This window comes from Oratosquilla oratoria, chromosome 3 (assembly GCF_046742065.1).
Source record: "Oratosquilla oratoria isolate Oo_2021 chromosome 3, ASM4674206v1, whole genome shotgun sequence".
NCBI classification, from domain to species: domain Eukaryota; kingdom Metazoa; phylum Arthropoda; class Malacostraca; order Stomatopoda; family Squillidae; genus Oratosquilla; species Oratosquilla oratoria.
In genome coordinates this window covers 12,929,081-12,943,428 of record NC_134779.1, presented here as the reverse complement: position 1 = coordinate 12,943,428, position 14,348 = coordinate 12,929,081, and the positions used below count along the sequence as shown (strand labels likewise).

Here is a 14,348-nt window from a genome sequence, read left to right as displayed (position 1 = left end):
GGCTCACTACAAAGTTTTTTCATCAAGTGACCTATGAACTACCTTATAAGGAGGAAGAAGCACTTGGTATACAGATAGACTGATGAGCCAGCCTGGTGGTCATAACCAGTCTTTGAGGTTTTAAATCCCTTGCAAATAAGATCTACATACATACATATACCAAGGCTTTTTCCCCCTTTCAAGGGAGGTAGCCAAAAAGGGGAAGGCATAAAAACACTCCCACCCATTTCATTCCTAAACACACTCCACACCCCTCCCACCCTCCCTCTCATCTGAGCACCTCCTGGATGACGGGTCATCCCTGCACCTTGCCCACTGCCCTGGGGCAGAAGCAGTGTCGCAAGACAGAGCACATCCACAGCAAGGCTGCTTCATTTAATCGGCGACCCCCCCCTCTCCGTTCCCCCTTGCATATAAGGAGAGGACGGGGAGAAATCCCTTCGGGCTGCGTCAAAATTTGCTCACACATACTACCTCACCCCCCACCCACTCGTCCATTCCTCCTCATGCAATCACAACATCATCCATATACAACCATTCTCCACTCACCTCTGTCTTCCGTCCTCTCCCTTCCTTAACAGACATAAGAACATAAGAAATAAAGGAGACTGCAAAAGACCATAAGGCCTACACTAGGCCCTCTTCCCCAAAGCCCCCTTCACCCCATCCATCCACCTCATCCTAGGACATCCCCTCATGTTCACTCCCTCCACATCTGCCTTCCATACCTCTTTTACTAGTCTTTCTTCACTCATTCTTTCCATGTGTCCAAACCATCCTAATATTCTTTCATCAACCCTATCTCCCAGCTCCTTTTTCACCCCTGTTCTCCTCCTCACCTCCTCATTTCTCACTCTATCTAGCCTAGTAACCCCCACCATACTTCTCAGACACCTCATCTCAAACACATTCAAACTCCTTCTCTCTTCTTCTCTTATGTTCCACGTTTCTGCCCCATACAGTGCTGTTGGCACAATCACTCCTTCATACAGTCTCCTCTTCGCATCCATTCCTAAATGTCTATTCCTCATTACACTCTTTAATCCACCAAGGCATTTACTCGCTTCTCTCAATCTACATTCTACCTCCACCTTTTCCTGCTACACTTGCACCCAAGTATCTAAAACTATCCACTTCCTCCAATCGCTCTCCCTTAATGTTCACTTCCAGTTTACTGCCACTTTCACCCCTTGTACATCTCATCACCTTACTTTTGCCCCCACATTTATCTTTAGCTTTCTTCTATCACATACTCTCCCAAACTCTGCCACCAGCTTCCTCAATCCCTCCTCCGATCCTGCCACAAGCGCAGTGTCGTCCGCAAACAACAGCTGGCTCACCTCCCACTTTTCTCCATTTTCTTTAACCATCTCCAATCCCTGACCCACTACCCTTGCATTCACCTCTCGCACTACCCCATCCATGTATAAGTTGAACAGCCAGGGCGACATAACGCATCCTTGACGAAGTCCCACCTTTACCTCAAACCACTCACTCTCTCCATTTCCAATCCTCACACAAGCTCTACTACTCTCATAAAAACTCTTGACAGCTCTTAACAGCTTTCCTCCTATCCCATAAATCTGCATAACCTCCCACAGTGCCTTTCTGTCTACCCTATCATAAGCCTTTTCCAGATCCATAAAAGCCCAAAAAACATCCTTCCCCTTTCCTATAGCTTTCTCACATATCTGTCTTACCACAAAGATCTGATCTACACAACCTCTACCTGTCCTAAATCCACACTGTTCCTCACCAATTACTCCCTCTGTTCCTCTCCTAATCCTCTCAATCAAGATCCTCCCATAAGCCTTCCCAACTACACTTAACGGTCCTGGAGCTGCAACGTCTACGTCGTGGGACCACCCCCCAACCCCAAGAGTTGGGGGCCAAACAGCAGCATTTACCCCTGGCCATCAGCTCTACGCAGATGGCACCGATCCCCAAGGAGGAGCTACGCCTACCTGGGGGAGTACCACAATCCTTTTTTTCCAACACACAATGTTACGTTTTTTCTGCACTGAGGGGTCATTTTCCGGCGATCACCCCTCTTCTTCTACTTTTAGCCGGAGATGTAGAGAGCAATCCTGGGCCCACCACAAAATACACATGCCCAACATGCTCTAAACCCATTACTTCGAGCAAACAGACAAAGGGCTCAGTTCAGTGCAATATGTGCAAAAACTGGGCCCACCTCACTTGTACAACACTTGCTGACACAAACCAATACACAAACACTTGGACATGTTCTACCTGCCCTCCAGTAACCCCAATCCCACCTCCCCAACCACAGCCAGCACCCTTACCCACTCCCAATTTCCCCTTGCCCTTACCCCCGATTAGTACTCCCCTTCCTTTGTCCCCGATCTCTCCTTTCCCCCCCTCTGACCCAGATCCTACACCTTCCCCACTACCACCCCAACCTCAACCCCAAACGGCAACATACAACACATACAAAACACACAACATCAACATATTACAACACAACATTGACGGTATTAACACTAAAAAACATGAACTTGAACACTTTCTTAAACAACACAACATACACATTGCAATTCTACAAGAAACAAAATTAAGACACTCACACAAAACACCATCATTTCATAATTACACCACCATCAGACAAGACCGGACTGACGGCAATGGCGGTGGACTCGTCACCCTGATCCACCATTCCATCTGTTTTGTGGACACAAGTGCCACAACCAAAATTCTCCTCCCTACCACAGATAACACAACAGAAACCCAATCCATTCGTATCCGCACAGGCAACAATTCAACACTAACAATAGTTAACATGTACATTCCCCCCCAATCATCCCCCACAGTTCCAAACACCTTCAGACCTCAGCTCAGCCAACTAACCTCAATCCCCAACCTGATCATGGGTGGTGACTTCAACGCCAGGTCGTCTGCCTGGTTTGTCGACAACCCCGACACAGACAGAGGGCTTGATATACAGACTCAACTCGACTCATTGACTATCATGAACAACACGCATAATCATACACATATCCCATACCAAGCCCTCTACACTCCCTCCTCTCCTGATATCACCTTTTGCTCCCCCTGCCTAACCCCAACAACATCATGGAGAGTGGTCGGAGCCCTTGGTTCTGACCACCTTCCAATCATCATCACCACCAAAACAAGATGCACCCCAGCTGGCCACAGACACACTTACACCAATTACAAGAGAGCTAACTGGGAAGCCTTTAATGAAGAGACAGAACAACATTTTGAAACACTTAACAGTACACCAATCACAAACATAAACAATGCTGTGCACGCTTTTAATACAATCATACAAAACGCAGACAAGAGATACATCCCTAGAGGCAACAGAAAATCACACAACCCCAACTTCACACCAGAAATCCAAGGCCTCATCAGACAACGTGACACACTTAAACACGATACCCCCACACCTATCCCTCAAAACATAGCAGACCAAATACAAACACTAAACACTGTGATTGCCAATAAAATACATGAACAAAAAACACAAAATTGGCAAAACTTTATCAATACACTTGATCACAAAACAAACACCAGCAAATTGTACAAAACACTCAACAGCATCACACTATCCAACACTAACACTACACGCTCTCACGCAGCAATAATCACAACAACAGATAATCTACCCTCAAACAGACAACAAGCAAACGCACTCATACGTCATTTTGCACAGACGAGCCATCTTACATCTCACCCTGACGACCGACGCACCATTCGACGTAAGAAAGACTTTCCCACAGACTCAGACTATACACCCTTCATAGACAGTCAGACAAAACTCATAATGCATAGTCTCAAGCACTCATCTGCCTGTGGCCCTGATAACATAAGCAACATCCACCTAAAACACATTGGACCACAAGGTATACACGCACTCACAAACATTGCAAACTACAGCTATTCACACAACACTATACCCGACATCTGGAAGCATGGTAAAATAATCACCATCCCAAAACCGAACAAAGACCCAACAATCCCATCATCGCACCGCCCAATCACACTTCTCTGCACCCCCTCTAAAGTCATTGAACGCCTAATACTTAAACTTGTCACACCATATATTCCCCTTGCTGACTCACAACACGGTTTTAGGCCACTACACTCCACAAACACTCTTCTGACAAACCTCACACAAAGAATTTTTGATGGCATCAATTCAGATAGGCCCCACCACAGAACACTTCTTATAACATTGGACATTAGTAAAGCTTTTGATGCTATCCCCCGCCACAACCTAACAAATAAAATATATAACACAGACATGCACAATAACACCAAAAGATGGCTGGCCAATTATCTGGCAGGCAGGAATGCTCATGTGTCATATAATGGCCAATCATCGCACATCAGAAACATTAAGAACGGAGTACCACAGGGCTCAGTTCTATCCCCCACATTATTTAATCTATACATGCATGACTTACCCACGCCAGACACCTCAGAAATACAAATCTCTTCTTACGCAGACGACATAACAATCACATGCACACATCGTAACACAGACAAAGCTGCAGAAATAATCCAGCCTTACCTTGACACACTCAACACATGGTTCATCACAAACAGACTCAAAATAGCTCCAACCAAATCTACAGCAACACTTCTCACCAACTGGACAAAAGAACACAAATACATACCTCATCTCTACATCAACAACACTCTAATACCACACACAAACACACCGAAAATTCTTGGTGTAACATACGATACATCCATGTCTTTCAAACAACACCTCACAAACATAAAAAACAAATGCACACCTAGACTTAACGCACTTAAGTCAATCACTGGAACAACATTTGGACAAAACAAAGAAACTAATATAACAATATACAAACAATGTATACGCTCAGTGATGAATTATGCGAGTCCTGCATGGGCTCCTAATCTCAGTGAGACACACCACAACACCCTTCAAATCATACAAAACAAAGCCCTAAAAACAATTACAGGCTGCACAAATACATCACCTACAGACCATTTACACCATGAAACAAAAGTCCTCAAAGTCAAGGAACACCTCGACATGAGAGGCACACAAACACTTGCTGCAGCCACCACAAACACATCACACCCGTTACACTACATAGCAGAACACCCACACACACCAAGAAACATTAAAACTACACCCAAAGACCTTTATTACACAAAGATACTCTCTTCTCTTCCTCCACAACCACCAAATACCAGCCTCCGGAAACATATTCATAATCATATCACTCACCGCTCCATTAACACACTGAAAGACAACACACTGCTGCATGCCAGACCCCCTGATATCCACCCTTCTGAATCCTCTCTCCCACGTAAGGACAGAGTCCACTTGGCCAGACTGCGATGCGGTCACCACCCAGCACTTCTAAGCTACCAGAGGAGGCTGGACGACCGTGTTGTGAACAGCTGCCCAGGATGTAACACTTCACCCCATACCATACAACACATAATGGAAGACTGTATTATACACAATCATGCACGCAAACAACACAACATACACTCTATAAAGGATTTGTGGGAAAACCCAGTCTCGGCTGTGGCCTTCCTTGGGGAGACGGGACTGCTCGGACAGACAGTCTAGGGAACGACAACAACAACAACAACTACACTTAACAAGCTAAATAAGATCTAAGGCTACATACATATACCAAAGGTTTTCTTCCCTCTTACACGGGAGGTAGCCAAAAAACAAAGGCATAGAAACCACTCCCACCCATTCCATCCCCTACATACTCCTATCTCCTCATCCCTCTATCTTATCTTGGCACCTCCTGGATGACAGGTCATCCCTGCATCTTGTCCACTGCCCTGGGTCAGAAGCAGTGTCGCAAAGGCATAAGATCTAAGGCTACACAACAATTATTCATCAATAGGAATGCTGTATTTCTTCAGCATCTTTCACACATCATTTCTTTAGGGTTACTGCTAAATCCTCTTTATATTCTTTCATCCCATACTAATAGATACTTTCTATTTTCTCCATACTTTTCATAGTTCTAATTATAGTTAGGACAAATGAGAGGGATCTCCATATGGTAGTCCTTCAAGATGGACAGTGAACCCACCCATTTTCAAAACCCATTCACTTTCTCACCTCCATCAGAAGGTGGAGCCTTGAGGGGCTATCACTTGGTCTTTGGACAGGGCATGAGATCATTCTATTAACTTCACCTGTATTTACTATACCTATTCACATATGGGAAGCTGACAGTCCATAACTGCTCTCCTCTTTCTACCTCCTGCAGTTGGTGACATAGAACACCTCACACTGATCTATCTATATACCAAGGGTTTCCCCCCCTTATAAAGGAGGTAGCAAAGTCAAAGTCATGTACCTACTTCTACCCATTCCACTCCATTCCACCACTCTTTCTTTCCTCTCAACTTAGCCCATTATGGATGATGGGCAATCCCTGTATCCCACCCACTTCCCTGGGTCAGGACCAATGCAGCAAGACACAGTACATTCATAGCTAGGCCACTTCAGTTAATTGGCAATCCCCCCCTCTCTGTTCCTCATGCAGGAAAAGAGAAAACGGGAAGAAATTCATTCAGACTGTGTCAATAATATCACTCACACATAAGCATCCCCTACCCCCCATCTTTGCATAACAATATCATTTATACACAGCCACCCTCCAATCACCCCTATATTCTACCTTCACCAATCCTTGCTCAACAGACATTCCCCTCTTGCTTGATGCCCCGTTTACCCCGTCCATCCATCTCATCCTTGCTCACTCCCTCTACTTCTGCTTTCCATACCTCTGTTATTAATCTTCATTCATTCTTTCCATGTGTCCAAACCATCCCAATACTCTTTCATCAGCCCTACCTGTCATCTCCTTTTCCACTCCCACTCTCCTCTCCACCTTGTTTCTCACTCTACCCAAACTAGTAACCCCTACCATACTTTTCAGCCATTTCATCTCAAAAACATTCAAACTTTTCCTATGCCTCTCTAAAATTCTATGTTTCTGCCCCCGTACATAACTGTCAGCACAATCACCCCATCATACAACCTGCATCAATTCAGACATGTCTATTTCTCATGACACTTTTTAATCCCCCCCAAGGCATTTAATTTTCTCAATCTACAGTTTACCTCTACCTCCACTACTCTCTTTCCTGCCACATGTGACCCCAAATACCTAAAGCTATCCACTTCCTCCAACCTCTCTCCTTTAAGACTCACTTCCAACTCTCTGCCATCCTCTCCCCTTGTACATCTCATCACCTTGCCTTCAACATTCTCCTATTGTATACCTTCCCAAACTCCATCACTAACTCCCTTAATCCCCCCTCTGACCCTTCTGCAAGTGCAGTGTCTTCAGTGGCTCACCTCCCACTTTTCTCCATTTTTTTAACCATCTCCAGTCCCCTGCCCACTACCCTTGCATCTACCTCCCACATCACCCCATCCATGTACACATTGAACACCCATGGCAACATGAGACATCCCTGATACAGTCCCACCTTTACCTCAAATCACTTGCCTTCTCAATTTCCAATTTAAACATAAGCTCTACTATTGTCATTAAAAAAAAAACTTGACTGCCCTGAACAGCTTTCCCCCAATCCTATATACCTGTAAAACCTCCCACAGTGCTTTCCTGTCTACCCTGTCATAAGCCTTTTCCAAACCCATAAATACCCAAAAAACAAATTTACCTTTTGCCAAAGCTTTCTCACATACCTACCTCACCACAAAAATCTGATTCACACAACCCGCACCTCTCCTAAATCCACACTATTCCTCACCAATTACTCCATTTGTTCTTCTCCTAATCCCTTTAATTAAGCCTCCCATAAGCCCACACTGATACAGCATAGAAAACAAGGTTTTCCATTTAGTGAAACATGAGGGAACGATTAATTAATAAAAGATGGCTACTTCTGTATAACACTTCTTTCACTTCTCTATGCATGTGAGTGCAATACCCTTTGTAGACCAAGTTGATGGATTCATTCATGTGACAACTACTACTACAGTACTCAAATAATAAAATTCAATCCCAATAGCTTTTTTTCTTTTTCCCTACTTACCAATACCATTTGCTGCCCATATACTCTTAGGATCATTTCTCAAGACTTCTTTGTACATGGCCAATGCACGTTCCTGGTGCTTGCGCTCCTTCTCACGGTCTCTTGATGGCTGGTGGAGAGTTGTTAACCAAACATTGCCCAAGGCAATGAGGGAATAAGAGTCTTGACTTGTGCTAGGGTTCTGATGGATTAAAGAAATGATTTATTTTTATGTACATACAATCTATGTATACATACCATGGGAATCCACCCCCTTACAATGGAGATAGCCAGGCAAGGTATACACCCACCCTCACCCATTCCACTCCCATTTGTTTCACTCTAACTTTAGCTCCTCATGGATGAGAGGTCATCCCTGTCTCTTGCCAACTGCCTGCCAAGACACAGCACATCCACAACAGAACCCCTTCATTAACATGGCACTTACATACATATACCAATGACTTTTTCCCCCTTACAAGGGAGGTAGCCAAAAGACAGGAATAAAATCCACTCCCACCCATTCCATCTCCACATTCTCCACACTCCCTCCCTCTTTTCTTGGCTCCTCCTGGATGACGGGTCATCCCTGCATCTCACCCAATGCCGTGGTCAGAAGCAATGTAGCAAGACACAGCACATACACAGCAAGGCCACTTTATTTAATTGGTGACACCCCTGTTCCGTCCCCTCATGCAGACAAAGAGAAGATGGGGAGAAATCCCTTTGGGCTGCATCAAAAATATCATTCAAACATACTCCTTCCCCTCCCATCCCCTACCCACTCCTTTCCATGCATCTTGACATCATCCAAACATAACTATTCTCCACTCACCCCTATCTTCTGTCTTCCTTCCTTAACTGACAATCCCCTCCTTCCCAATTACCCTTTTACCCCATCCATCCATCTCATCCTTGGTCACCCCCTCATGTCCTCCCACACCTCTTTTATTAATCTTTCTTCACTCATTCTTTCCATGTGTCCAAACCATCCCAATACTTTCATCAGCCCTATCTTCCTTTCCACTCCCACTCTCCTCCTCACCTCCTTGTTTCTCACGCTATCCAGCCTAGTAACCCCTATCATACTTCTCAGGCACCTCATTTCAATTATATTCAAAGTCCTCCTCTCTTATGTTCCATGTTTCTGTCCCATACAGTGCTGCTGGCAAAAATCACTCCTTTGTACAATCTCCTCTTAGCATCCATTCCCAAATGTCTATTTCTCATTATACTTTTTAATCCCCAAGGCATTTACTTGCTTCACATTTGCACCCAAGTATCTAAAGTTATTCACTTCCTCCACTCTTTCTCCCTTAAAACTCACTTCCAATTTGCTGCCATCCTCTCCCCTTGTACATCCCATCACCTTACTTTTACCCACATTTATCTTCAACTTCCTTTTTTTGAACATCTTCCCAAACTCCATCACCAACTTCCCTAATCTCTCCTCTGATCCTGCTACAAGTGCAGTGTCATCAGCAAACAACAACTGGCTTATCCCTCCATTTTCTTTAACCATTTCCTTTAGCCTTGTGTTTACCTCTTGCACCACCCCATCCATGTATAATTCAACAGCCAAGGCAACATAACACATCCCTGGCAAAGTCCCACCATTACCTCAAACCACTCACACTCTCCATTTCTAATTCTAAAACAGGCTCTCCTGTTCTTGTAAAAATTTTTGACTGCTCTTAACAGTTTTCCTCCTATCCCATGTAATACCTTCCATAGTGCCTTCCTGTCTACCCTGTCATAAGCCTTTTCCAAATCAGGTTTTGAGTGGGTGTGAAATGAGTGTAGGGTAGGAGTATGCTTTGACTTGGCCACCCCCTTCATAAGGAGAAAATGCCTTTTGGTATGCATGTGTGTGTATGTACTAAAGCCTTCATGAAAAGCATGAAAGCACTGTCAGGCTGCCTATTCCAGGACTGGATTTTTTTAAAGTGCCTATAGTTTAACTTTACCTCAGCTTCTAGCTAAATATGACAAAGTAAACAACATGATACACCTTTGGGTGAACAATTATTTTTGTTAATTTATATCAGCCATGATTATTTTCTCACCTTCAAAATTCTCTCAAACTTCTTCTGCCCTGGTCCCCATTCATTTTTGGCCAAATGAAGGTTACCCATGAGTGACCAGGCGTCTGGATGCTCGTTGTTCATTCGAAGAGCTTCCTTGTACAGATCTGAAGCATCGTAGATCTGTCCACGGTCTCTGGCCATGCAGCCTAGTCGAAGGTAACCTAGAAAATTGTGGAACTCGTACTATTACACCAGAATTTTATATGAATCAATTTGACATCATAATCAGCCACAAATGCAAGGTCATCCACAAACAAGTGACTCACCTCCCACATCCTTCTAACCCCGCTCAACTCCATGTATTTTTATATTATATATACATACACATACCAAAGGCTTCTTCCCCTTATAAGGGAGGTAGCCAAAGTCAAAAAACACAAATCCACTCTCACTAATTTCATCCCCACATACTCCACTCCCAATTACCATCCCTCCTGCCTTCTTTTCTTGGCTCCTCCTGGATGACAGGTCATCCCTGTATCTTGCCCATTGCTCTGGGTCAGAGGCAATGGAGCAAGATACAGCACATCCACTGCAAGGCAGCTTCATTTAATTGGTGACAACCCCCCCCCCCTCTGTCCCCTCATGCAGAAAAAGAGATGGGGAGAAATCCCTTGGGGCTGCATTAAAATGTCATTCACACATACTCCCTCACCCCTCATCCACTTCCCACTCCCTTCCATGCATCACAGCATTATCCATACACAACCATTCTCCACTCACCCTTACTGTCTTCTCCTTTCCTTCCACAACAAACCCTCTTTTCCAATGCCCCTTTTACCCCCATCCATCCATCTCATCTTTGGTTGCCCCCTCATGTTCACTCCTTCTACCTCTGCCTTCCACACCACTTTTACTAATCTTTCTTCACTCATTCTTTCCATGTGTCCAAACCATCCCAATACTCTTTCATCAACCCTATCTCCCAGCTCCCTTTCCACCCCAGCTTTCCTCCTCACCTCCTTGTTTCTCACTCTAGCATTTCATCTCAAACATATTTAAACTCTTCTTTTATGTTCCATGTTTCTGCCCATACAGTGCTATCAGCACAATCACCCCTTCATACAATCTCCTCATAGCATCCATTTTCATTACACTTTTTAATCTCTCAAGGCACTTACATGTTTCTCTCAATCTACATTCTACTTCCACCTCCACTCCTCATTTTCCTGTCATTCACCCCAAATATTAAAGCTATCCACTTCCTCCAGTCTTTCTCATTTAATACTCACTTCCAATTTGCTGCCATTCTCTCCCCTTGTTGTTGTTGTTGTTGTTGTCGTTCCCTAGACTGTCTGTCCGAGCAGTCCCGTCTCCCCAAGGAAGGCCACAGCCGAAACTGGGTTTTCCCACAAATCCTTTATAGAGTGTATGTTGTGTTGTTTGCGTGCATGATTGTGTATAATGCAGTCTTCCATTATGTGTTGTATGGTATGGGGTGAAGTGTTACATTCTGGGCAGCTGTTCACAACACGGTCGTCCAGCCTCTTCTGGTAGCTTAGAAGTGCTGGGTGGTGACCGCATCGCAGTCTGGCCAAGTGGACTCTGTCCTTACGTGGGAGAGAGGATTCAGAAGGGTGGATATCAGGGGGTCTGGCATGTAGCAGTGTGTTGTCTTTCAGTGTGTTAATGGAGCGGTGAGTGATATGATTATGAATATGTTTCCGGAGGCTGGTATTTGGTGGTTGTGGAGGAAGAGAAGAGAGTATCTGTGTGTAATAAAGGTCTATGGGTGTAGTTTTAATGTTTCTTGGTGTGTGTGGGTGTTCTGCTATGTAGTGTAGTGGGTGTGATGTGTTTGTGGTGGCTGCAGCAAGTGTTTGTGTGCCTCTCATGTCGAGGTGGTCCTTGACTTTGAGGACTTTTGTTTCATGGTGTAAATGGTCTGTAGGTGATGTATTTGTGCAGCCTGTAATTGTTTTTAGGGCTTTGTTTTGTATGATTTGAAGGGTGTTGTTGTGTGTCTCACTGAGATTAGGAGCCCAAGCAGGACTCGCATAATTCATCACTGAGCGTATGCATTGTTTGTATATTGTTATATTAGTTTCTTTGTTTTGTCCAAATGTTGTTCCAGTGATTGACTTGAGTGCGTTAAGTCTAGGTGTGCATTTGTTTTTTATGTTTGTGAGGTGTTGTTTGAAAGACATGGATGTATCGTATGTTACACCAAGAATTTTCGGTGTGTTTGTGTGTGGTATTAGAGTGTTGTTGATGTAGAGATGAGGTATGTATTTGTGTTCTTTTGTCCAGTTGGTGAGAAGTGTTGCTGTAGATTTGGTTGGAGCTATTTTGAGTCTGTTTGTGATGAACCATGTGTTGAGTGTGTCAAGGTAAGGCTGGATTATTTCTGCAGCTTTGTCTGTGTTACGATGTGTGCATGTGATTGTTATGTCGTCTGCGTAGGAAGAGATTTGTATTTCTGAGGTGTCTGGCGTGGGTAAGTCATGCATGTATAGATTAAATAATGTGGGGGATAGAACTGAGCCCTGTGGTACTCCGTTCTTAATGTTTCTGATGTGCGATGATTGGCCATTATATGACACATGAGCATTCCTGCCTGCCAGATAATTGTACATCTCATAACCTTAATTTTAACCACATTGATCTTCAACTTCCTTCTTCACACACCTTCCCAAAATCTGTCACTAACTTCTTTAATCCCTCCTCTGATCCTGCAACAACCAATGTTGTCAGCAAACAACAAATGGCTTATCTCCCATTTTTCTCCATATTCTTTAACTATCTCAAATCCCTGGCCCATTACCCTTGCATTTTCCTTTCACACCACCCCACCCATGTATAAACTTAATAAAAGGGTGACATGACACATCCATAGTGAAGTCCCACCTTTACCTCAAACCACTCGCTCTCCATTTCTAATTCTAACACAGGCTCTACTACTCTTGTAAAAAAAAAACTTGACTGCTCTTAACAGTTTTCCTCCTATCCCATATATCTGCAATATCTCCCACAGAGCCTTCCTGTCTACCCTGTCATAAGCCTTTTCCAGATCCATAAAAGCCCAAAAAATATCCTTACCTTTTCCTAAACCTTCTCGCATATCTGCCTTACCACAAAAATCTGATCTATGCAACCCCTACCTGTCTTAAACCCACAATGTTCTTCACCAATTACTCCCTCTGTTCCTCTTCTAATTCTCAATAAAAACCCTCCTATATGCCTTCCCAACTTCACCCAACAAACTGATCCCTCTGAAACGACTACACTCACACTTGTCCCCTTTTTCCTTGTCAAGTGGAAATATACATGCACGCCTTCAGTCCTCTGGCACTCTACCCTCTTTTAGACATTAAACAACCTCACCAGCCAGTCCACCATCACTCTACCTCCCTTTCTTCGACACTCCACATAACACCCATCTAACCTTACCTGCTCTCACCTCACCTTTCCTTATTTCTCCTCTATTTTCCTCATTCATCACTATCATTGTATTAATGCTTCCCACTGCAACTACCTTTCCCTCTCTATCCTCCTTCACATTTAACAACTCCCTAAAATACACTGCCCATTTTCCTCTTACTACCGTCTCTTCCATTATCATCTCTCCATCTGCACCTTTTACTTTTTCATCTCTACTTGATTTGCCTCCTCTTCCTCTCTTAATTTCCTTCCAAAACATCCTTTTATTACTGTGAGAATCAACACCATGTGAGATCGAAACCTTTATTGGTACGACGTTTCGCTTGTTACAGCTTTTTCAAGTACAGACATATGGCAAACACCGAGTTAAAATAGGCCGACGGGGAAGGAACTGGGAGAGGTTATCAGGGAGGGTGGGTGGTAGGTGGAGGGGCAGAGGGGTGTGTGAGAAGGGGACGGGTGGGACTTGGTGGAGATAAAGGAGGACATTTTGGACAGTTTGTTGAAGTGTACTAAGGGGGAACAAACTGTTCGAAATGTCCTCTTTTTATCTCCACCAAGTCCCACCTGTCCCCTTTTCACACACACACACACCCTCCACCTACCACCCACCCCTCCCTGATAACCTCTCCCAGTTCCTTCCCTGTCGGCCTATATGTACTCAGAGTGTTTGCCATATGTCTGTACTTGAAAAAGCTGTAACAAGCGAAACGTCATACCAATAAAGGTTTCGATCTCACACGGTGTTGATTCTCACAGCCTTGTCGGCTTTTGCCATTGTTTTTCATCTTTTTATTACTTTAAAACTTTGTCATACTCTTACCCCATTTCATA

At 44.1% G+C, this 14,348-nt stretch overlaps 1 protein-coding gene across 1 annotated transcript in view; it reads right to left on the bottom strand.

Annotated features, from left to right (window-relative positions):
• Window positions 1–14,348, bottom strand: part of Ctr9 (RNA polymerase-associated protein Ctr9) — a 40,227-nt gene that overhangs the window by 11,143 nt on the left and 14,736 nt on the right. Inside the window, exons 11-12 of the mRNA XM_076176978.1 lie at window positions 10,113–10,294; window positions 8,068–8,248 (exon numbers count right to left, since the gene is read on the bottom strand). Coding sequence (XP_076033093.1) covers window positions 8,068–8,248; window positions 10,113–10,294 — 363 coding nt within the window. The remainder of the gene's footprint in view (window positions 1–8,067; window positions 8,249–10,112; window positions 10,295–14,348) is intronic.